Source organism: Tiliqua scincoides, chromosome 8, assembly GCF_035046505.1.
Source record: "Tiliqua scincoides isolate rTilSci1 chromosome 8, rTilSci1.hap2, whole genome shotgun sequence".
NCBI lineage: Eukaryota > Metazoa > Chordata > Lepidosauria > Squamata > Scincidae > Tiliqua > Tiliqua scincoides.
The window spans coordinates 54,031,294-54,057,169 of NC_089828.1; the positions used below are offsets into that span (position 1 = coordinate 54,031,294).

The following is a 25,876-nucleotide window of genomic DNA, read 5'->3' on the forward strand; positions in this document are numbered from 1 at the left end:
TTCTGAGGTGGGCCTAGGAGGACTCCTCTGGCACAGAAGTGCTTCAGTAATCCTCCTCTGCAAGAACCAAGCTTGGAAACCATTTCCTCTGGCCCCTATGGCTCACTGTAAGACTCAGAGAGGAAGTCCGTGGTCACAAACTAGGGTTGAGGGGGCGGGTGATGGAAGGAGGTGGGTGGGCAGTACCTTGTCAACTTTCAGGAGAAGGGGACACAGGTTGCCAGCTGCTCTTAAGTATTAAATCTGTGCAGAGTTAAGGACTGCCGTTTGTTTTTACCCACAAGCCCCCCAACAGAGCAACACCACAATAGCATCATTCCAGGGGCCTTCTGGGTTTAAAAAAACTGGCAACTGTCACTAGGTGCCGCACAACCAATTAGTTTCGCCCATCCAGCCTACCATGAATTTTGCCACTGAAATTCCCTTTCCCAATTTTGCTCCCTGCAAAATTGCCCCCCCCCCAATATCGTCCCATCAACAACACAGAGTTAAGCACTTTTAAACCTTTGCCGTCCGCAGGCCAAAATGCACTTGAATGAGTTAGACTGGCACATGTGTTTCCATAAATTATATTTGCACACAGCCCTTCATCCATGGAATTCAAGGCAGCATACATGATCTGTTGTTGTCATTGCCCCCTGCCCAGTTTATCCTCACAACAACCCTGTGAGGTAGGCTAGGCTGAGAAAGAGTGACTGGCCTACAATCACCCAGTAAAAGTTCAGTATAAAAAGACAGACATATACACAGTATGGAGGTATTCTACAAAAGGTTCCTCTCCTGATTATTATCATCATTATTATTTTTTTTTAACCACCTAGATTACCTTTTGTTCCTTTTCAAAACACTTAAATGCTGGCTAGAAATCAGACCACCACTTTACAAGCCTTTGTCCACTAATACGTTTCTTAAAAAGCTGATTTCGCCACCATGCTTTCAATATATATATAAAAGAAATGTACAGAATAAATATAATTAAATAAAAGATACAGTGTTTTTAAAAGTGCTTTAAAAATTTTTTTTTTAAATGCAGTGTTTTTAAAAAAAACTTTTGGGGGCCAAATCCTGCTCAAACCACTTATTTCTGTTGTGGAGAGAAAGCAAAAATTTGGCTCCCCCTCTTGGTGGAACCGGAGAATGCATGGGCAAGTTATGGCTAAAATGTGCACAGGGGTGGAGATTCCAAGCAGCTCATGTCTCTGTTGGGTTTTGGAACTTCAGAATCTCTTTGATGCTCATGCGCAAACACAGCCCCAAATATGTCTTCGTGGTATCGCTTCTGTCTCTGTAACAGGATGATTGAATATTAGCATCATTATGGCTGCAACCACTCAATTAAAAGTAATAAAAGACAGTGTTGATTAATAGGGCAACACATTTTTTTAAAAGTTAAAGTTAATATTAATTGCCCATAAAAAATGGGCCCTTATTAAGTGCCCTTAAAAACTGAGTATCAGTGATGTGACAAGCTGCAACTGATGAAATTCCTTCTCAGTGAACATAAGAACATAAGAAAAGCCCCACTGGATCAGGCCATAGGCCCATCTAGTCCAGCTTCCTGTATCTCACAGCGGCCCACCAAATGCCCCAGGGAGCACACCTAGAGTTGAAAGGTTGGCCACCCCTTCCTTAGGGGAACTGCCTTTTCAGAATAGTTTCTTTTAGTGATATAGACAAAAATGCAGACGTGATTGATTAACAGATCAAAATAACTGGATTTATTTGTTGCAAGATTTTCTTGCTGTTTGTCTATTTTATATAATATAACATGTACAGTAATTTTCTAAACCATATCAAACCATTGGTCCATCTGGGTCCCTTTCAGGGAGAAGGGCGGGATACAAATAAAGTTTATCATCATCATCATCATCATCTAACTCAGTACTACCTACAATGGCTGGCATCAGCTCCGCCATCGTTGCTGCCCCATTTGCACCGTACGACCCTTCAGGCCAAACCAACAAGTGATAAGGCATCAAGTGATATATCGCCTGGCCTGATAATCAAGTTGCAGTCAGATGCCTTGTTGCTTTACTCCACATTTCTGTTACGAAAGCTCTTTGGAGTCGAATCTGACAACAAGCTAAGCTGAATACTAAACATACCTTAAGCTGAAAGCAGTAGTCTTCAGCCTGTTCCTCTGTCAGGCCCAGCCGCTTGGCGAACATCTCCTTTAAGGTCTGTGCCACCTCCCTGGCCATGCGGACATCTCCACAAACGTACAGGTGACCTGCCTCCTCATGTAAGAGTCTATGCACTTCTGCGTCTAGCTCATCCCTGAGAAGATCTTGAACGTAGACCTCAAAGAAAGAAGCAACCCAGATATCATTCTCCTCCTCCATAATACAAATACAGGTTGAGCCTACTTATCCACAGATTTTCCATCCACAAATCTGGCTCAGTGCTGTCCCCTGGACACATGTTGAGCCACACTTGGCTCAACCTGAACCCTCTGAAGGGCCCTCAGGGCTTCCCCAGTTCCCCTAATGCCTTTTAAAGGCATAAAAATGTCACTTCTGGTTTTCATCAGAAAACCAGAAGTTGCTTTTTTTTGCCTATCGAAAGGCATTCTGAAGCCCATAGAGGCCGGGCTCTGGAAGCCCTCCAGAGGTGATCTGATCATCTTCAGAGGAATTAAAGGGGCCAAAACCGCAGATTTAGTTATCTGCAGTTTTTGGTATCCGTGGGGGGGGGGGGTCCGAGAACAGATCCCTTGCGGATACCAAGCCCCCCACCTGTAATAATAACTGCTACTACATTTTGATTAGCCCTGGAATATTTAATGAGTTGGATCAATCAAATGTTAAAAAATCATCACTGGCCAAAAAAGGCACCTCAATCAATCAAAAGAATTAAATACATGGAAATAGATATAGTACTGTATTTTTCCACATATTTTTATTAAAGATTTAATTTTGGTGCATGTGTGTGTGTGTGTGTGTGTGTGTGTGGGAGGGGGGAGTGCTAAACTGACACCTACTGGGATATAAACATGCATCACCTGGGGAAAAAAAAACACAACTTGTTTCAGAATGGTTGTGTTCATTCATATGTAAATATAACCAATTAAAAAAATGTATTCAACTAAAGTCTCCACTAAGATCTAAACTAAACGTGATGTGGACATCATGGACATTTCCCAAAATCTTTTTCTTTTACAAAAAAGCAGCAGTAAGAGAAGCCAATTTGGACTGGGGCCACAGGCTAAAGTGATTGAAACCTTTCTCCATCTCCCCATACCATCGCTTCAATTGTAAAGTACCTATTATATAGGCCAACACACATTTTGCTTCCTTAAACGTTACACCAATTCCTGGGTATACTTGGGGTGCCGATTCCAAAAACGGCATCCGTTTTGCCCTATCACGTCTAGTTTTGGAGACACGGCATAGCCTCTTTAGTGAATGGTTCAAGCAGCTTCCTCATGAGGAAGCTGCTTGAACCATTCACTAAAGAGGCTATACTATATCTCCAAAACTAGACGCGATAGGGCAAAACGGATGCCTTTTTTGGAATCAGCACCCCGAATTCATATCAAACCACCATAAAGTTTGGGGAAAAAACTTTTCTGAGCCTCAATTTTGTAGGCCTATGTCCTTAGTTACCCATGGAGGTGAAATGTATGGGCAGATGACACCTGAATTTTCTAACAGCAGGATTTATCCTGGGTAATCAATGGGGGGGGGGGGAGATATGATTCCCCTGTGCTGGCTCATACTGGAACCAACAGAGGAAGCCAATTGCTTTAGAAAAGGGACAGTTATTGACGGTTATTGATAGCCTCCCAAAAGGCAAGGCAGATTGAGGCTTACTTTGGGAAAGCCTGGCTCTCTGGAGTACGCAGTGTAGACCTCACGGAGGATCCCTCTCCTCTTCATTTCCTGCATCTCTTCTTTGTAGAGGTGATCAAGGCTGGACTGCCGGCAACCGAACAAAAGTGTCATGCCCCTCCCTTTGATTCCTAAAACAATGTGACATTTGTTTTCATTTTCATTTTAGGTTTTCTTTTCATTTGGTTTTGTTTTTCTATCTTTCTTATCATCCCAAAGTAATATTATGCAATGGTTTAAAGCCAGGACAGGATACCTGGTCACCCACCCCTCTCTGCCGCCAGATAATATATGTGTGTGTGTGCGTGCGCGCGCTTTCAGCCTAATTCTCTCTGATCTATTCCATAGCAGATACACTGTAAAATCTACAAAAGTAGCAAATTGGGCTAAATGCATCCAGGTTGCAGAATTTAGCATTTCCTATGGCAGAACCAATTACCTTTTCCCCTTATGCACACTTCTAGTCTTCTCTGTACATAGGAGATTACAGTTTATGCCCAGTTATCCCATCGTGAGAGTCAGGATGGGGCAATGGTTTGGGATTTAGACCTGGAAGATCCAGGTTTATAATGCCTGCTCAGCTACAAAGTTTCCTGGGTGAATCTTGGACTGGTCACTATTTCTCAGCCTAACCTATGCCTGGGGCACATAGTAGCTCTCGGGACACAATTTTCATCAGGAAAAGAGTTTCAGAAGAGGGTTAAACCTCCCTTCCTTTTGACCACGATCTAGATCCTTATCAGGGCCTCCAGTGCTGCTTTTAAAATGAAAGCTGGAAATGCGATGACACATTTCCTATGTCATGTAGCTTGACCCTGTGAGCTTTCTCTTTTAATAAACTGAACCCCTCAGAGTAATTTCGTAACACCCTCCCCTCTCCTACATAAGAAGAGCCCCACTGGATCAGGCCAAAGGCCCATCTAGTCCAGCTTCCTGTATCTCACAGTGGCCCACCAAATGCTTCAGGGAGCACACAAGACAACAGACCCAACCTGCGTCCTAGTGCCCTCCCCTGCATCTGGCAATCAGAGGCAGCCTGCCTCTAAAACCAAGAGCTTGCACAAACCTACTATGACTTGTAACCTGTAATGAACTTTCCTCCAGAAATTTTTCCAATCCCCTCTTAAAAAGCATCTAGGTAAGATGCCATCACTACTTCCTGTGGCAAGGAGTTCCACAGACTAATCACATGCTAGGTAAAGAAATATTTTCTTCTGTCTGTCCTAACTCTCCCAACTTTAGTTGAGTTCTGCTGGTTCAGCCAATTTTACTGGGCCTTCCTTAGGGAACTGGTGATACCCCCCATTAACTCTCTTTTCCAAGTCGTAGAGGCGCTGTTGCCAAAAGCTTCTGAATGGAGCAATTCCTGTGCCTGGACCAATCAGAATGCATGGTTTGCTCGGGTCTTTTGGAAGCCGGAAGCCTTCAGCACTAAAGAATACAAAGATCAGAAAATGTTTGTTATTTGTAGGAACAAGGAATAATGGCTCAATGAATGAACTACACTCCAAGTTGAATTCTCACCCGTGCCATAAATGAGCACACACACTGGTCCTAGGCTAGCCATTGTTATCTCTGCCTCAGTTTCTTTATCTACTTTGTGCGGACAATTATACTGATCTACCCTGTAGGTTGTTGCAAAGCTTATAACAATGAACGTGAAACTCCTTGAAAATGCTATATTAATAAACACTTCCATATTCCTTCTTAGGATCAGCTTAGATCCATGGTCTTTCTAGGTTAGTCCCTGAGGTCCATCTACACCAGAAACATAAAGATTTTTATCCTTGTGTCATGACTTCTGCCAAAGAATATTGGGACTTGTAGTTAGAAAAGGAGTTCAGTCCTTCTTCTGTAGAGGTCCTTGGCTCCACAAACAGAGCTACAGGTCCCAGGGCTCTTTGGGGCAAACAAATGAGGGCTAAGCCAGTCTCAAGTCTAAACCAGTACTACTCAGAGTAGTTGTCCATGAACTGGTGATGGTCCACGGCAAATTTCCAGGCAAGAAACAGCAATATAATTTAAAAATCACACTGGAATTTCACCAAGAATAATTTTCAGTTGATGAGAACATCTTCATGAGTATGCTACACGTGGTATGCACACATTTCAATTATTACAGTGAAAAATGTTCATTTTTCTGATCCAAAGTGCTATGTGCCTATGAGAATCCAATAGTAATATGGCACAAATATGATACCAGACCCTGTCACAGTGATATTGCCAGTCTACCACATCAGATAGTTTGAGAAGCACTGGTCTAAACTCTTCTCCCTGACAGCTTTCTGTTTACAGCTGTTACTTTGTAAGGAGGACCATACAGCCTGTCTATGCTAGCGATTTTCAACTGGTGTATTGCAGCACATTGGTGTGTGGTGAAAGGTCCAAGGGTGCGCTGTGTGAGCTTGGAGCATAGTGGTTGAAAATAGCTGAAAAACTCCAGGTTCTGCGACTCTTTTTCTAGGGCATCTGTCTATAGTAATGCAGAGCTGTTGGAGGAATAGGGACAATTTGTTACTATATAGATAATTGCCCTAGAAACAGAGCTACAGAACCCGGAAGAGTCTCCCGGAAGCCAGAAGTGACATCACAAGAGGTGAAGACCATAGAGAAGCCCTTAGAGCTCAGTGTGCCATTAGATGAAAAACATTGAAAATCATATGCCCTTGATACATGAATGGAACAAATCACCACTGAAATACATGGTCCTGCTACCATCGGGTGTATTTTAGTGTGGAGAGTTCATGCATGCTTTCCCCACCACTCATTTCTTAGCAATTTCCCTACCTGCGCACAAAGCAGGGGATCATCTCCCTTAGGCCAAGTGTGTTCAGCCAGTTGCTGCACACCCCATGGTGCACTGGGCCTCTCCCATCTAAGAGAAGGAAGGGATGAAAAGACATAGATTTACGCTTTGTTTTCAGAGACAGAGATTCAGCAGACACCACAAGAACAATTTCAAGCCGTGTCTGTGCGTGTGCGCGTAGAGCAAGCCTTTCCCTGCAGCTGCCCCCAAGTTATACAACGGCCTCCTTAAATAGGTCCAGCGAAGCAGCCACAGGGGGGATCGATGGTCCAGAACGTGTGGGCACATGGGTCTAGCACTTTGCTCTCTAAAAAGCATCCCTAAAGCAAAGCTCTCTGTCAGAGGCCCTGATTACCTCTTGTCCTGTAGGTGACCACAGCGACCGTCAGGTGAAGCTCTCCAGGTGCCCAGTCTTGAGAAGAGCTGATGGAGTAGTACCTGGGTTTCAGCAGAGGCAGCTGGGATAGCAGAAATGCTGTCGAGACCTCAACAGAAGGGAACTCTTCCAAGACTTCCAAGATGGTGGGGCTGTTGTAAAATTTCCATTTGTTGTATTCCTCCAAGCTCTAAGTTGAGAAACACACACAGTCATGGGGTGTTCGGACTATTAAGCCACAGAAGCTTTCCAAAGCATCAGATATTTTTTTTTTTCCATCCAGGTTCAAATCCCTGCTCAGTTACAAAGTTTTCTGGGTGACCTCAGACTGGTCTCTCTCTCTCTCTCTCAGCCTGGCCTACCTCACAGGATTGTTGTGAGGACAAAAGGAGGGAAGGAACCATGTACATCACCCTGCACTCCTTGAAGGAAAGGTGGTATTAAAATGTGAAAAATAAATAAATGTAAAAGGAAGTGAGCCTGGGTGAGGAATGCACTTAATATATATTCATGTTTGATAAAGATCTATTGATGTTAATAAAGAGAAGCAGTTTGAGAATATGTTTTTCTTTCAAGGGTCCAGCAATGAGGTGGGGGGCAAGGTGATAAGGTATTTCTCTCCCTACCCGTCATGGCTGCACCACATTTGCTACATTAGCAAATGAAAAAAAAAAATCAGAACACATGCCCAAAGCTTTCACAGTGTATTGGTTTGAGGGGTCCCGCTCCGCTCACCCCAACTCACATGGCCTAAGAGGTGCAGCCGCGCTTGCTCACTTTCTTCTTTAGCCAGCTGGGAAAGAGTTATTAGCAGCTGCTGAGAAGGCGAGGTCGTGACATCAAGGAAATGCATCAAAGCCTGGAAGAGGGTACAGGCTGGAAACTTTTTGTCAGGGGTCCAGAGGCCACCTGGAAACCAAGAGGACATGTGAGAAACAAGGAAGTCAGCTGGGGAGAGGTTTGCACAAACCAAAACAGAGCAGCACAGAGGCTCTCAGACTGTTTCCCCTGCCATCGTTGTCTTCCCAGCTTCAGTCTCCCCCTCTCCCCGTGCCAAATCGAGTCGATTTCACCAGAGCATTGCCAAGAAGGAGCGGCAAACCTCTAACGCCACCATTTTCAACCGGTGTGCTGCGCAAGATCCTCAGATGTGCTGCAAGAATTTGGAGCATGGCCTTGAATAGTGCCGAAAAACTCACCTGGGTTCTGTTTCTAGGGCAACTGTCTGGGGTAAAAAATAGTCTGCCGAATTAATGGAGCGCTCGCCAATTGTGGAGTGCGCTCACTCCACTCATTTTCGGAGCGGTTGCGCAATCATAGGGGAAGCTGATCTCTCGCTGCTGCTGCTGTAGTCTCTCCCTATGCCTGACTCTACAGGGAGAGGCTCGAGCTATGGCAGTGAGAGCTTGCCACATGCACTGTGGCTTCTGGGTAGTTCCCAGAATGCCTTGGGCTGAAGCCACAGTAAGTGCCTCCCTTGCCATTCACTTCATCACACATCACTGCCTTCTGATGGTTTTTTTTTTTTTTTAAACCACTGTTTGCAACCATTGTTTCTCCACACTGTTGCCTCTGTGGCTTCTTTGCCAACCTTTGAGCTTGAATACAACCAATCAGGGATCCTATGCTGAACACCATGCGATCACCACATCAGATCGTCAATAAGATGACACCACAAGGCAAATAAAGGCAGTTGCTTCCAGTGCAACTGTTGTCACACTGAAAGGGTGTTGAGCGGGGGGACCACAGTGTGCAAATGTACTGAGAAAAAGCACTTCAGAATGTTGGCTATATTTAGATAAGAAATATCTGTCACAGTCAAATAAAAAAAAACTTTTAAAAGTATTTAATACTTTTAAATACTTCTTTTAAATGCTTTTAAAAGTATTTAATACTTTTAAAAGTATTTAAAAGAATACTTTTAAAGGCTTATTTTGGTAGAGTTTGAACATCTACAAAAACAGTGCCACCATGCCAGTTTTCATGGACAAGAGTTTAGTTGCATTTTTGTCTCATTGTGCTATATTTTCCCCCGCCCTCCTGTCCAGGGACTCTAACTTACGGTCGCTACGCTTCTCCAACTTGATGATCTCATCAGGCGGGGGAGCATCCACGGTGCGGGCGATGATGCCGTCAATGAGAGCTTTCTGGTTGCCAGGGAAGATCCCAAGATGGTCCCCGGGGAGATATTTGACTTCCCAATTTGCTTCACAGGAAAGCTTAATTAGGAGGGTAGCACGGCTGAAACAAGAAAACACACACGGAGTGATCTATCTTAAGTCTCAGGATTTCCTTTACAGGACTATGGGACAGGATGCATTTCTCAGAGTCAGGTGCAAAGAATTATGGTCTATTCCCCAGATTCTCTGAAGGCCTTGGCTCTCCACCATTTATGGAAAACTTTGTCCAGCTATGATGAATGAGAAGTCATGGGAACCAAGTCTTTGAGATGTTCTGATCAATGCATTGGAGAGACAAACCTACAGAGAGATGTTGAGGAACTTCAATCATCCTACACATTTGGGGTCATAACTCCCAAGGGTCAAAAAATTAGAGCTGGGCCAAAGGTTTGAAAATCCAGACTTAAGGGAAAACGGGAGGGGGATTTGCTGGTGAAATGGGGTAAAAGCACTCACGCCTTTTGCTACCGCCACCTGCGTTTTGCAGTGATAGAAGCATTGCCCCCCATGTTTTTCCCAGAAAACCCCTCAGAATGACATTATGTGGTACTATAGCATCACTCAGAGAGCACTTTTCAGGGCAATCAGAATAGCACCATGCTTCCAAGGATAAGTTTGCCCGCACACCTTGAAACTTTCACTTGTTGCCTCCACTAAGGGCCCAATCCTATCCAACTTTCCAGCACCCGTGTAGTCACAATGCAATCCCGAGGTAAGTGATAAATATTCCTATACCTTGAGGACGCTTCTGTGATTGCCTCCCCACTGCAGAATGGCACACACACCCCATTGGCATGGCTGCACCAGTACTGGAAAATTGGATAGGATTTGGCCCTAAGTTGTCCAAAAGTCCCCTGCCACCTGTGAGCAGAATGGAGGATTGGGGGGGGGGGAGGAAGCATTTTCGATCAGCCCTAAAAGACTGCACAGTATAGACTTAAAAAGCAGAATTACCTAGATGTGAAACTTTGCAGATTCTGCCGAGATTTGAGCGTCATTGGAACAACATTTTTCCCGTGCATGTCACCGAGTGCTGTGTTAAAGAAAATATTTTGTCATAGTTAATCCAAACTTTGGAAACTTACAAATGATGCCCTTGCACCATTGATTATTGTTTCAGTCATTTTGGGACCCAGAACCATTTATTTCTGTAGCTACGTAACCTGCTTTGTGAACTTTTCTGTTCAAAGTGGTATATAAATATTCTTATTATTAATAATAATGTCGTATTTTTCATCCTAAAAAGTGATATAGAAATATATGGCATAGCTAGAGGGGGTGCAAAGCACTTGCACCCTCTGCCCGGAATGGCTCCGAAGGGGAGGTGGAGGGGCTGCTTGCACTCCACAGTGAAGCTTCCTGCAAAACTCAGTGCTTCGCACCCCCTCTAGCTACACCACGGCCTACAACAGCAGAACTGAAAAGGGTTGGGAAAAGATAGTACCTTTTTGCAAATCTAGCAGCTGAGAGTCATACACAATCCTAAAACCGCTTGGGTCCCAAGTTTCATTGCACGTATACGCTTTGGGTAACTGGATCTTGTGTCTCCCATTGATGTCAAAAATGTCACAGGCAGTCTGTTGAAATATAAGGAGAGAAGATGAAAGTGAAAGTGGGTGTTTTCTGCAAGGTAACAAGTACAGCTTACTGTTTTCAACAAAGAAAGTTCTGCCCCACTTTAACTCAAATATAATCCCAACAAAAATCTGCATGGACTGATATTGCAAATACAGGGTTGGCTGAAAAGAGTATTTCAGTTCAAGGATTAAACCTGTATTTGATGTGGTTATTTGCTGTTACCTTGAATGTAGTCACCGCCCAGACCCGGAATGCTTCTTCTTGCCCGTTGAGTTCGTCCCCTTCGCCTATTGGAGCAATCGGGGAGGCCCCCAAGTGTTGGAGCTTTTGGTAGACCACATGGGCAAAGGCACAGAACTCTGGATACATGCTGGACCCCAGTCCAAATACAGCATATCTGCGTCAATGGAAAGTGGTGTTAACAGGTTCTATACATACAAATAAAGATCATGGGAGGGGCTTGGGGGGGCATCTCATGATGTAAATAAGAAGGTGTGGGCCAGGTTAGCTCTTGGGATGGTTGGTTGGCAACCTTCAGTCTCGAAAGACTACGGTATAAGCCTACAGCACCCGGTATTCCCAGGCGGTCTCTCATCCAAGTACTAACCAGGCCTGACCCTGCTTAGCTTCCAAGATCAGACAAGATTGGGCATGTGATCACTAGAAGCTCCCATTTAAGGCAGTCGCCTCTGTTTTGCTCTCACTGGCTGAAATCGTTCATAAGGTGGGGGCCGCTTGCATGCTACGGTGAGGCTCCCTGCAAAACCTAGTGCTTTGCACCCCTCTAGCTACACCACTGGAATAGCTAATGCACAAAGCCAAAAAAAAAAAAAAGTTACCTGAATTTGTTTCCTAGCTGCTTCATTGTCAACAGGGCATTCTGAAATTTCTACAATCGAAACAGAGAGAACTTGTTGGTATTGCACTGATAAGCCCCTTGATCATGGAAAGCAAATGCACGCAGTACTAACTAAGCCTTACTTTTCCATTGTTTGGGGCATCACCATTTCCAAAAGTGCTTGTCACCACCAGAAGAAGCGCTTCCTTCTTGAGGTTCGTGAGATTGTAATCGTCCATGCAGATCACCTAGAAGAGGAAACAGACTTGATAAGGAGCTACCAGAGAAGCTGCAGGATAGAGTCAGACCACTGGTCCATCTTGCCCAGAGCAGCCCACTCTGAATGGGCAGAGATGGGTCTTTCTCACCGTCAGTTCCCTGATCATGTTCACTGAAGGTGCCAAGGACCGAATCGTGTGCTCTAATCCTTTCCCTTAGCACTGTCTGTGCTGACTGGCAGCAGATCTCCAAGGTCTTCAACTGGAGCCTGCTACAAGTGCTTGCCCGCCAATCTATGAGCCCTTCCTCCAAACCATTTGGGCTGGGTAAGAATGGAATCCAGGTCCCTGCCCCAAGGGCTAGCAATTTAAAACGAAGACAGCATGGGTTGCAGCAAAGCAGAAGTCAAACTTTATTCAAGAGGAACTTGAGGTTCCTCTGTGATGAGCTTAGCAACTGCTTATAAAGCTTCATCTGCAATATGCAGGTGCAGGGAATATTCCTTAATTAATAGTAATTAATCATATTAATAATAATAATGAATTCTTAATATTAATTACATTAATATTATTAATTGCTGGTCCTGAAGTTGTTTTAGATTTTTCTGCGCCGTTGTGGAGTCTGCCTCGTTTTTTTTGCTACATGGGTGCCATCTCAGAGCCCAATGTCAAAGGGGGGGGGAGCAGTGTTGGTCCCAGATATCTTAAGATTAATCTTTGCTACCCACTGGAAGGAAAGAGAGGAAGGAGAAACAGCAGACAGGCTGTAGCTGGAGAGGCCACAGCTGGAATTAGCTAAGGCCTGGGCTGCATATATATCGCTCTGCCCCTTACCTGGGTATTGAAGGCACAATTGAAGAGGTAGCCCAGATTCTGTGCCAGGGTTTCAGATTTCCCTGTTTCTGTTGCAAAAACTATGGTGGCCTTGGGCCTGAGAGCCATGGCTCTTCTCATCAGCAAAGATGCAAAAAGCACAGCCCTAGGAAAGAATAATTAGCATTTTTATAATGCTTTCGCACCACGCAGCGCCTTAGAACTCCTTTGTAAGGTAGGTAAGTATTATCCCCGCATTGCAGATAGGCAAGACTGAGTCAGAGTCTTGTCTGAGGCCGCTTAGTGAGATCTTGACAGAGGTAAGACTTGAAACAGGCAAGTCCTGATTTGCAACTTACTCAGTTTCCATGCAACAACAACAACAACATCCAGTAACTGGGGCTGGATACACAATGTTGTCACAGAGAGCCAAGCTAACTATCCCCTGCACACCAGCAGCCACACTCTGGGATAATCTGCATATACATCAGGACAGATCTGCAGTTGAGTTACTATAGATCTAGGATTCAAACTCAAAGCAAGCCTGCAGAGCTGCAAAGACTTGGTCACAGGCAACCAATAAATAATAACCCCATTTTACAGGTGAGGAACACTGAGGCTGAGATTAGCACCAAGTCAGCCACAGCAGAGAGATGTTTTGTTCTACTTGCAGTTTGATCTGATGTGGTTAAACTATCAGGAGTCAGAAACTCTTGGTGATCTGCTACAAATAACAGGGAAATCTGATATGATTACTCAGAGATCCTGATATGTAACTTGGGTCTCCCTGTGTTGCAATTCATTGTGAGGACAGAGCATTTAAGGAGATCCAAGTCTTAAAAACATTTGCTTGAAAACTTACTTAGCCCAAATGCAGAATTTTATCTCTTTCTTTCTGGGTTTGCGCCTCTCGTCTTTCCAGATGTGCGTTTTCCAAGCATCCACCTTGAAGAGGAAAAAGAGGGGTATTGGAAGGGCATGGCTCCACACCTGTAACCTAATGAACCCCCATTTAGCATTTATATACCACAAACCAACTCTGGAACCACTCTAACAGCCTGGCTCTCCCAAGCCAGGATATTCACTGATCCCTCCCACAAAAGGATTATGCTCCAGCACGTTTTTGCTCACCTGATAATAATAGAACGGGGAGAGGATGTAGTTCAACATTTCCTGGTGGAAGACGGGTGTGATACTGCCTGAGATAGGAGGCACAAGCCAGACCCAGTCGGCAGGGCAACCCCCGCGGATCCGGTACTCATTCTGCATATACTTCATGAACGACTCAGCAGCCGAATGGTGGTCCATGATGGTGACATTTTGCTTCTGAAAGAGACACAGACATTTTGTGTGTGTGTGTGTGTGTGTGTGTGTGTGTGTGTGTGTGTGCGCGTATAAAGCTGCAAGTGTATAAAGTGTGTATAAACTCGTGCAAGGAAAGCGCCCTACAGGTAGACCACAGCTGCAATACAAGGACATCTGCAAGAGGGATCTGAAGGCCTTAGGAGTGGACCTCAACAGGTGGGGAACCCTGGCCTCTGAGCGGCCCGCTTGGAGGCAGGCTGTGCAGCATGGCCTCTCCCAGTTTGAAGAGCCACTTGACCAACAGACTGCGGCAAAGAGGCAAAGAAGGAAGGCCCATAGCCAGGGAGACAGACCAGGGACAGACTGCACTTGCTCCCGTTGTGGAAGGGATTGTCACTCCCGAATTGGCCTTTTCAGCCACACTAGACGCTGTTCCAGAACCACCATCCAGAGTGCGATACCAGAGTCTTTTGAGACTGAAGGTTGCCAACGAATGTATAAAGCTGATATGGGTTTATTACTCATTAAGAATATTTATGTCCCCCTTTTCAACCAAAAAACGTATTCAGCCCTCTTCTACATGAACTTCTATCTTTGCCGAGGACAGCAAACAAAACCCTCCCCTGCATTTTTGTAACTTCCCCCTGTGATGCTAGAACATCACATGATGTTGCCCCAAGAGAGGAACTCTTGGTAGAAATGGTACCCCACCTCTGTTATCAGTTGGCAGCCTCCATTTTTACCCAGAATGCCCCCCTTCTAAGAGGTGCAACATGAAAAGGCATGTTAGCAGATTCTGGTTTCACCCCTAAAACCACCCTAAATTTTCCATTGGTTGTTCTTGCTAGAAAACTTGAATTTTTAGGAATGGCAGCTAATCTCTGAGATCTCAAGCAGGGGACTTTCCCAGCACTCCTACCTGAAATCCTTTGAATCTGGAACCTTCTGCCAGCAAAGTTACAGCTCTTCCCTCATACCTTCTCTTTCACTTAGCCAAAGGTCCACAAATGTTGGCTTGGCTTACTGTCCAGTCATTATTTTGATTGCCACCACCCTCTTCCCTCCTTTGCATTGTCATTGAGATAGTGGGATCTCCTCTGTTGGCATTTAGAGCAGGGGTCTCCAAACCCCGGCCCGGGGGGCCAGATGTGGCCCACTGCTAGCCTCTATCCACCCATGGTCAACCTTTTGTCCCCTGAAAACCTCTGGCCCACCTGACTAAACATGACCAGAGCTGTGTTCTGATTGCACCTGGAGGGTGTTCTGAAGGCCGGAGAGGCTGAGTGAATGAGCCCACTCATTCATTTATTCATTCATCTAAGTTCCATCTCTAATTTGTTTATTTAAATTTTATATTTAAATTTTTTTCTGGCCCTCAGCACTGCGCCAGATATTTCATGTGGCCCTCTGGCCAAAAAGTTTGGAGACCCCTGATTTAGAGTAATAAAACCAGCAGGAATATTTTCTGTTGCTTAGAGAGACTTCCGCTGTTCCCAACTTCCTTAAAAACAACTGTGAAATTGAGATCTCTGCCTAGTGCCAAGTGTCCTGCTCACCTGAGCTGCTCCAGGAGTGCTCCCCATTGGCAAGCTGGCAAGTGGATTTAGGGATGCCAGCACTTACCTGAAAACTGTGCAGCACAGCAATGTTCACCTCGATCACAGCTTTATCTTTCCATAGCGATGAGAGTTTTCTCGTTTCCAGGCCCATTCTCCTCCCAACTTCCTGCAAAAGGCGGCAAGATGGAGAGGTCAGAGAAAAATCTGTCATATTGTAGATTTCAAGGGCCAGTATCAGCATACCATAGAAACAACCCTGCCATAGGGCTTCAGGCTATAAACTGTCCCAAGGTGAGTCATGAAACAGCTGTGATGTCACAGAATGTTCACTAACATTCCAACAGCTGAAGGAGAAGCATCAGCCATTGCAATAGCACGAGTCCACACATTAGAAAATGAGCCCCCTTTCTTGGGTTCTGTGCCCTGCTGTCTCAGACAAGCAGAGTAGAGGATTGGGATCTCAGTGTCTCTGATTTGGATATCAGGGGCTGCAGGCCTGGGGAATCTTGGTAGCTCCATAACTCCTCTTGACAAGAAGTAAACATGACCAGGCTAGCAGCAACACAGAAGCTCCTACTACCTCCTTCTCCTTTTATCATTATTATTATTACACAGTTCTCCTTATACCCATTTTGTTCTCCCAACAATCCTGTAAGGTAGGCTAGGCCAAGAAAGGGCAATTGGCGCAAGGCCGCCCAGAGACTCATGGCTGAGCAAGGATTTTACCTGGGCCTGTCAGCTCCTTCCTCTAATAAGTACACTCAAACATGAGAGAGCCCTTTCAGGGTAGAGCAGTGGTTCCCAAACTTTTTAAAACAACAGGACCCACTTAGGTTCACCAGACTTTAAAAAAGGAGATCTGGGGGGGGGGGGGGAATATTTATTTATTTAAGTAATAGCAACCAGAAAAAGACCCTCCCACATTTATCTCCCTATATTTACACAAGCTTGCAAACTGCAGACGCTCAGCTCTTTGCAGGGCAGTTAGCAGCTCACTTGCAAACTGCAGGAGCTGAACTCTTTGCAGGGCAGTTAGCAGCTATCTTGCAAACTGCAGGAGCAGTTCTTTGCAGTGTCGCTTTTGCAGGGTAATTAGCAGCTACAGTATCTGATTTCTGAATAGCCTCAGGGCTCGAGACAATTTGTTATCTTGCATCACCCTATGATGACCTTTGCATCACCCTATGGGAACCCACCAAAAATCAGGTCGCGACCCACCAGTGCGTCCCAACCCACGGCTTGGGAATCACTGGGGTAGAGGAACAGGAGGGAAAGAATTGAAGCAAATTTAGCTATAGTTACTACTCAAACAGCCAGCCAAAATTTTACCTGGAGAATATTGTAGCGCTGCACATCACAAAAGTCGCGGACCCCAATCTCAGTACCCATGTACCACCCGTTGAATGGGCAAGCCGTAAACTCCAGTCCTCCAACCTCAAGAAGCATGTTAGACACAGCCGGTACTGCGTACCACTTCAGATCCAGTTCTTTAAACCACTCGTATCTAGCAAAAGAGCAGAGGATTCTATCACTATCACTTTTTTGGGTGTTTTCTGACACAAAAAAGTGTCACTATCACTTTTTTGCGTGTTTAACCCTAGCCATCTCAACAGGGTTAGTTTTCTATAGGGCACCGCAAAACGACTACACCAAGCCCACATCCTCAACAGTTGGTTCTCCCCTCATGTAGAATAGTTCGGTCACTATTGTTTTTAAATACTATCCTGCAGAAAAACCAACCTGAATTTTGGGGGGGTCTTTGGGGAGTACAATTAGTTTCAGAAGAACAATGCAGGTTAAGGGGAATCTCATCCAGTCGGAGCTCTGGATCTCGTTAAAATACGTATGAAATGAAAGTCGACCCTCTCTTCAATCGCATTGATCAAGTTCTTTATTGCAAAAGTCATGCTTCTTGACAAATAATCAAGAGGTTTAGGTATGGTTTCACTGGACGGAAGAGGCAAGCCAGTTGTGACGTGTACACTTTAAGGAGGCTTGCCTCTTCAGCAGTCCCAAGTGGCTGCAGTAGAGATGTCCAGCATGAGAAAATATCAAGTGGTTGGGTGATTAATTGAGCCCAGTGGACAGGATTTGGTTCCAGAATGGGGAGCCGTACGGGAAGGGATCTCTGAAGAATCCACTGTTGTGGTGGTCAAGATGTAAAGAAAGTGGAAGTCCATTAAGAACAAGTAAAAAAAAAATAAAGGTTTGTGAATAAAGTAAGAGAGATACTATCTGAACTGAAATACAAGATGGGGGATGAGGGGCATATTCACTCTTGCCCTTTGAGCAGTGGCATAGCTGGAGGGGGTGCAAAGCACTAAGTTTTGCAGGGAGCCTCACCACACCGTACAAGCGGCCCCTCCCCTTCGGAGCCATTCCATGTGCCTCCATTTTGCTCCCATTGCCTGGAATGGCTCTGAAGGGAAGGGCTGCTAGCATGGCGTGGTGAGGCTCCCTGCAAAACCGGAAGCTAAGCAGGGTCAGGCCTGGTTAGTACTTGGATGGGAGACCGCCTGGGAATATTGGGTGCTGTAGGCTTATACCATAGTCTTTCGAGACTGAAGGTTGCCAACCATTTAGCCACACCACTGCCTTTGGGTAAGTCCAGTCCAATTTTGCCCGTGACAGCTTCGTTTCATCTCCAACACTAACTCAACAATTTCGCCCCCATGGAAGCCAACGCAACTGACCTGTCACAAGGTCCGGGCTTATAATCTTTCTCCGACAGCAGGCGACCTGCCAATCCAGAGCAGGCCCCCAGCCTCTGTCATCTGAAGCCAAGACACTTACGTGGGATGCTCCATCGACACTTCAAGGACGAGCTCTGGCGGCAGTTCAAATAGTTCCGGGTCTTGTCCGTCGGCCTGGAGAATCAGTGGAACGACATCAAAGCGGCCATGTTTGGGCTTCCAACCAAGCTGGATGCATAGCTGGGAGAGGAGAAAGAAATGAGGTGATTTTTTTCCCCCCTCTGTGGGGACTCTTAACTCTTTGAGTGCTCCAAAGGGCAGGTGTGTGTGGTGGTTTTTTTCCATGTTTGGATGCAACTCTTGCCCAACCTCCATCCACAACAGCTGTGGTGTCACTAGGGCTTTTGTCACCTGGTGCAAGAAGCTGGTGCGCCACCCCCACGATGGACGTCCTACCATGCAGCGGGCTTGGCAATGTCCCAGGCAGTGAGCATGGTGATGTACCATCGCCCTGCCCGGCTGGTTTTTTGGCTATAACGTATTTTGGCCAGTAGTGGTGTCACACCCCTGTGTGTGTCACCTGGTGTGGCCTGCACCTCCCTAGCAATGCCACTGACCTCAGGCTCAAGTTACCCCTAGTCAGGAATGAAAAGGAAGCTGTGACATGTTTGGGGTGTGCTTTCCAAACCCTGGGAGACGCAGGTGTCCCATGAGCTCTGGGGAAAGCCCAGCATAAGAACAGCGCCGCTGGATCAGGCCATAGGCCCATCTAGTCCAGCTTCCTGTATCTCACAGTGGCCCACCAGATGCCTCAGGGAGCACACAAGACAACAAGAGAACTGCATCCTGGTGCCCTCCCCTGCATCTGGCATTCTGACATAACCCATTTCTAAAATCAGGAGGTTGCACATCATGGTTTGCAACCTGTAATGGATTTTTCCTCCAGAGATTTGTCCAATCCCTTTTTAAAAGCATATAGGCCACATGCCATCACCACATCCTGTGGCAAGGAGTTCCACAGACCAACTACACGCTGAGTAAAGAAATATTTTCTTTTGTCTATCCTAACTCTCCCAACACTCAATTTTAGTGGATGTCATGTTAGGCTTGTAATGACCACCTTTTCATGCTATCTCTGAAGCCTCTAGTTCTGTGGAATTCCCTGAGGATTTTTCAATATTAAAAAGTAGGAGTCCCTTGACAGCTGTGCAGCTGCCTTTTTCAAAAGCTTTTCTGTCTGTTTTGTGCTCCACATACCTGAGTGAATTCCACATTGGCTGGATCTCCTACAACAGAGCCATCTGGCATTTGGTAGCCGGCATATCGGAGGAGTTGGCTGTTCCATATACGGAAATCATGTTTCCCATCAGTCCTCTGGGGAAAGACGGTGATGGCAGACCTATGTTGAGAAGGCACAAAGGTGACGACAACCTCCGCTACAACTCAAGGGACCTGGGTTGACTGAAAGAACAGCCCTCCTACCTGATATTCCCGCCATTGGTCGAGTACTCCAGGTGTCGACAGATGTGCTCAAACATTTCTTTGGCGGTTCTACAGCTGCGAGCATCAAATACCTAAAATGTTCCCATTGGGGATCAAGACATGAGTTTATGATTTAACTTGCCAACGCATTCCATAAAAGTAGTTTGTTCATCTGCCTGGCAGCAGAAAGAAAATCATGTCCATCTTAGATGATGGCTTTCAAAAAGTGGATTTGACCAATGAATGGCAATGAAGCTATCACTGTCATGGAGGGTATATGGAGAATGGCACTGCCATCAATCTTGCTTCTGGGCATCTATGAGCATCTATGGGAAACAAAGTGCTGGATTTGGCTTGACCCAGCAGGACTCTTCTCAATTTATTAGCCACAGTAGCTAGGAATAGAACCTCCATGTTTCGAGGCAGTCTATCATAGGGCACAATCCTAACCAGGTCTACTTAGAAGTAAGTCCTATTTTGTTCAACGGGGCTCACTCTCAGGAAAGTGTGGTTAGGATTGCAGCCTTAGAGTACCAAATACTCTAAGGGTCGTACTAAGAGTATCAAATACTAAGGGTCATACAAAGCCCCCCCCCGAAGTGGGCTTCCCAAAGGCATCCAGTAGATCACTGTTGGAAACAGGATGCTGGTCTTGATGGATTTTTGGCCTGATCCTTCAAGGCTTCTCTTATGAACTTCTGACAAGGATGCCCACGCACAGGACAAGAAGGTCCTCCTCTATTCTTTGCTCCCCCTTCCAGCAACTGATAATCAGAATCTTGGAATCTGGAACGTTCACATAGTTCTCACAACTAACAGTCATTTCTAGAACCACCCCCCATGATGGTGCTTCCATGCATGGAGGCTGTGCTTAGTTGCCATTTAAATATCCATCTTCTTTGACCCACTTATTGACAGCTGAAAGCTACAGTCTGTGTTTTGCCAGAATCCCATAAACCTCTTGCAAGGACACAAGCAGGGTGATGACGCTATCAACACCAGAATGTTTTGCCTAACAAATCCCTGACGGTGACCTTCCTTCCTCCAGCTCCATAAGACTCAGCAATCCAAAGGTCTCCAGCTCCTTCAAGCAACTGTCTCCTTTGCTGCCCTTAAAACTGGAGTAGCTGCCTTGCTTGCCTCCTTAATATCCTTCCTCAATGCTCATATTTGCCATACCCCCTTCGAAACAAAGCCTAAATATATACCATCACATAGCCTTCTGCTATTTACTCCTGCCTCCATCTCCATCAAATTTTAGACTGTATACTCCTCAGGGCAGGGACTATTCTTTTTTTAGTCTGTAAGGTGCCTTGCGCACTGATGTCACTAAGACAAGCACTGCTGGTTCTGACCAAAGGTCCATCAAGCCCAGTATCCTGTTTGCAACAGTCAAATGCCTCTAGGAAGCCTCTCCGCACTCAGAGGTACACCGCCTTTGAACATGAAAGTTCCACCTGGCCATCATGGCCACCTGCCATTCAAAGACCCTTCCTCTTCTATGCACATGGGTCATCCTCTTTCAAAGCCACCAAAGCCACCACCACAAACCATAATAGCAAATTCCACCAGTTAATTGTGTGTAGTGTTTAGCCTATACTGAATTTCTGGCTTGTCTATCCTTGTCAGTGCTATGGGTTAGGTGCCCTGCATCCCTCCCCCAAAGACTTCCCAGAAAGCCCTGCCACAGGTGGCAGTACACACGTGTGCACATGCCCCTACAGAACCTGGGGCTAGTATCTTTCACTAGTCCAGCGGACGAAGCTCATTGCTCTGTTCACCAAGGTGTCGAACTGGCCTGTGGCTTCAAAAGCCCCGCTAGTCACCTGCAAGTTGGACCACTGGATCCTGCCAATGCATCTTGGGGCATTTCTCCAAGCTTGCTTGGTTGCAAAGATGAGCTCCTCCCCGGTCAAGTCGTAAGTTCCTGTTGTTTCTATCTCTTTGTTCACGGTTTCCAGCCGTGCCAGGTGATCTTCTATTTTGGGTCTGGCAAAGGAAGCAGTGAGCCCCGTTAACAATGAGCAATGTGTTGGGCTAATGTCGTTTGCAGAGACGGCGACAAAAATATCCTTTCACGCCATTGCTTCCTGTGCAAGAGGGTGCACAGATGCGACGGGGAGGGCCCGTGATGTAGGGCCAGAGGACATGCTCTGCATGTAGAAGGCCCCAGGCAGTGGTGTCACTAGCGGGGGAGGGGGATGCGGGCTGTACTGGCTAATGCACATGGGGGTGGACACCATTACTGGCCACAATTTTGAAAATCTTGGTACTTCCAAATAATACCATCATGTTATACGTCATTTGATGCGTAATTTCATGCAGAATGCAATGAAACAAACTGTGTTGAAATATCTCTATTCTATCAAAAGCTATAGCCAAAAAACCATCTGGGGTGGGACAATGATGCGTCACCATCCCCACTGCTTAGGTGTTGCCCTGTCTACTGCATGGGAGGAGGTCCATCATGGGGGTGATGCTCTGGCCTCCCGCACCAGGTGACGCCACTGCCCCAGGTCCAATCCTTGGCACCTCCAGCTAAGGAAAGACTTTGGTTTGGAATTCTGAAGAGCTGCTGCCATGCAGTGTAGCAGACACTGGAGTAAAATGAACCAGAGTCTGTGGAACTCCTTGCCACAGGATGTGGTGATGGCATCTGGCCTGGACGCCTTTAAAAGGGGATTGGACAAGTTTCTGGAGGAAAAATCCATTACGGGTTACAAGCCATGATGTGTACGTGCAACCTCCTGATTTTGGAAATGGGCTATGTCAGAATGCCAGTGCAAGGGTGGGCACCAGGATGCAGGTCTCTTGTTATCTGGTGTGCTCCCTGGGGCTTTTGGTGGGCCGCTGTGAGATAAAGGAAGCTGGACTAGATGGGCCTATGACCTGATCCAGTGGGGCTGTTCTTATGTTCTTATGTAAGGCAGCTTCATGAACTGCCAGCAACACACATAGCTCAGTGGTAGAGCACCTGCCTTACAAATCTTTGTCATCTCCATGTCGGCCTGGCCACTGACAGCCACTGCGGACAATACCAAGGTCTGCCCGTGGACTATAAAGCAGCTTCATATGTCCAAAAACAACTGTGAATACGCTATAAAACTTAAACACAATTTACCAGCAAGTTCTCGTGTCCAAACCTGATCAAACTGAATGTGGTGTGTTGTATTCATTCAGGAGGACTTGTGTAGGAAAACATCCTAGTTGATTGTTTTCCATGATATTTTAAGGTTTGAAGCTTTACTGCTAGATGACCTAAGGCTGCAATCCTATACCTGGGAGTAAGTCCCAATGAACTCAGTGGGACTGAGTAGACATGCCCTAGGATTGCAGCACAAGAAATTTAAAGGCAGGAAAATTAATAGCATTCTAAGGTCAGGAAAAGCAGCCTGCCAAGATCCTTTTCACCTTGACAGGATGCCCTAGAAGACAAAATAATAAGGCATATTTATTACGGCCGCAGATAACAAAAAGTCCTGCTGTTTCAAAAAATTAGAAGGAGGCGGCAAAAATTTTGGAGTGGTGGTGCAGGGGAAGGGTGAGCTCAGGCTGCAGGAGAGATGAAGGGCAACTGACAAGCCTGCCAAAACACCCAGAAGCTCTGCATGGAATATTAAACCTTTGTATTTAGTAGTGTAGCTATGGGGGGGCATAGTAAGCACTGAGGGCGTGTAAGAGCCCCCTCCCACTCGCTGTCATAGCCATTCTGGGCAGCGATAGCTAAATGCAGGAGCACTCAAAAGTTGCTCCAAGGTTCACCTGGAATCTTGGCCAGATGAAGGGGGAGAGGCATCAATGCTGGCCACAGGCCATTCATAACAGTGTGACATCGCACAACGGGAACTAAATTGGGGGATCTGAGATTTCAAAGCCTTTTGATGGTCTCAGAGCTCATTAGATGTAATTTGAAACGTTGCCTCCAAAGCAATGACCCAGGAAGAGAAGCCTGGCTTTCATAATATTAATTGGCAAAGGGAGGTGGCTAATTCAAAATAATTTGGTTTTTTAATTAATTGATTATTGATTTTCTTTCCTTTCAAAGCACTTGGATCACTTATGGAGTCAAAAGGAGGTGAAGAGTTGGGGGGAAGGTAATTTGGGGTAGGGCCATTGGGGATGTGAACCACGCCATCCCTGACAGATAGCAGTGTGCCTTGTCAATTGTAAAAAACCAGTGATGTGCTCTGAAAATTTTAGCGCTTTGTCAGTGTACCGTGAGACGCAAACGGTTGAAAATGGCTGGATTACAGTGACAAACCGATTCATGGGATAGGAGCCGAGTCAGTGCAAAATCTACTCACTCTTTAAATGAACTGTAGTACAGGTTGATGAATTCAATCGCTTGAGGTAATAAATCCTCCTTGGGGGTGGGCCCATCTCGGGGCCCTCGGACCAAACCCTTGGGGTTCATGAGAGCACCTTGGCAAACTTTTGTCCTGCAATTAAGAACCTGAAAGACACATACAGACAAAAAAATATGCTGTCATCTGTCTCAGCAAGCCCTGAAGCCCTTGTGCAGATGCAGCCCAGGGTTCAGTCACAAGCCTTGTGTGCATGTGTGTATGTTGTCCCACCTAAAGCAGTCTTCGCCCCCCCCTGCAACTGAATGTTTTGCTTTACATTTAATCATAGTTCAACAGATACATCACATTTATTCAATGGATTGTAATTGATCATTTCTGTGCAAGTCAACGATTTTCAGCCAGTGTGCACTAGCACACTGATGTGCCGCAAAAGGCCCACAGGTGTGACACGAGAATTTGGAGCACAGCAGATGAAAATTGACAAAAATCTCTTCCGGGTTCTGTGGCTCTGTTTCTAGGGCATCTGCCAGAAGTAGCAAATGGTTTAACCCTCTTCCTCTGCGACAGAGCTGCAGAACCTGGCTCAAGGGGCCAGGTTTCGTCGAGACCACCTCTAATTCCAAGCACCACATACAGCTCTTTCTCCCCTTACCTCTTTAGCCTGATGGTGCAAAGCATCTTGAAGCCTGGTTCCATTTTCCCAGTTTTTAATGTTTAAATGTCTCGGACATCGTGAAATGTGCTTGGTGACATTTTGGGGAGGAGGTTTCTGAACAGAAACAAAACAACCAGAAGACATGGTTATTTGCATTGCACCCAATTCTTTTTGCCCTTCCTCCAAAGGCCTCCCGCTGGTACTTGTAGGGTTCTCTGACTTTTATCTTCACCACCGCCCTCTGAAGGACGTCAGGCTGAGAATGGCTTAGCCAAGCTTTACAGCAGAACAGGAACTGAAAGCAAGCACCCGGCTTCTCTCTTGCATAAACAAGATGGCATCAGTCTTGTTCAAAGAGACCATTCAAATGGAGAAACCCTACAGCATCTTATCCAGTGGCATCGATACAGGGGTTTGACTGAGCCTTAGTTCATTTTTCTCCTCCTAACAGACAAACACAGAGACCTATAATTTTTGCTCATTCAGACTCACTTCTCTGTGGATTGCGCTGGGCATGGTCTCATCCTGCGTCTTGCTTAGGCTGCTAAATTGCACAGCTCCTTCCTGTTTCACCAAGCTAGGAGAAGGACAAGGACAATGTGATTAAATAATACTCCACAATAGGATGAACTTTCTGAATGTTCAAAGCACTTCACATGACATCATTCTCACAACCATCATGTAAGGCAAGTCTTTTTCAGTGGCATAGCTGGAGGGGGTGCAAAGCACTAAGTTTTGCAGGGAGCTTCACCACAGCGTGCAAGCGGCCCCTCCCCCTCACCTTCAGGGCCATTGGGGGGGTGAAAAATGAAAACCTCCATTTTGGTCCCCCCCCGTCTGAAATAATTCACCACTCGTTTTATCATCCCCATATTGCCGCTGAGGAAGATTTAGTGGAGTGGCTTTCCTAAGACCATCTAATCCAAACTGTGGGTCCATGGCCCACCAGTGGGTCAAAACACAATTTTTGGTGATTTGCGACAGTCGATTAGGCTATGCGCAACAAGGATTAAACATCCTGCTACTTGGTGGGGGGGGAGCACTGCTGCTCAATAGCCACAGAGCCTTGAGCGGCTGGTAAAGTGAAATTTTTTGTTTAGGTCAGTCCCGATGCTAACCTCTGATCTAATGGGTTCACACCAGAGGTGGGATGTTTACTAGGAAAGTCCTGATTCACAGCTCAGCCTCTTTAGCCAATATATTGCCGGACACATCAAGACAATTCTTGCTTAAGGT

The 25,876-nt window shown here is 45.8% G+C and overlaps 1 protein-coding gene across 1 annotated transcript; it reads right to left on the minus strand.

Annotated features, from left to right (window-relative positions):
* Positions 1 to 1,155: 1,155 nt before the first annotated feature.
* Positions 1,156 to 25,228, minus strand: NOS2 (nitric oxide synthase 2). Its single transcript, XM_066636626.1, has 25 exons — positions 25,133 to 25,228; positions 24,638 to 24,754; positions 23,983 to 24,131; positions 21,505 to 21,667; positions 19,679 to 19,770; positions 19,454 to 19,595; positions 18,297 to 18,436; positions 16,833 to 17,007; positions 15,568 to 15,669; positions 13,771 to 13,965; positions 13,502 to 13,584; positions 12,661 to 12,805; positions 11,752 to 11,856; positions 11,610 to 11,659; positions 10,993 to 11,167; positions 10,637 to 10,769; positions 10,147 to 10,225; positions 9,075 to 9,253; positions 7,758 to 7,921; positions 6,992 to 7,202; positions 6,618 to 6,705; positions 5,130 to 5,261; positions 3,813 to 3,948; positions 2,106 to 2,300; positions 1,156 to 1,285 (listed from the first exon to the last, which is right to left on the minus strand). Exons 1-25 carry the CDS (start codon positions 25,154 to 25,156, stop codon positions 1,157 to 1,159), a joined length of 3,303 nt encoding a protein of 1,100 aa, XP_066492723.1. The 5' UTR covers positions 25,157 to 25,228; the 3' UTR covers position 1,156.
* Positions 25,229 to 25,876: the final 648 nt, after the last annotated feature.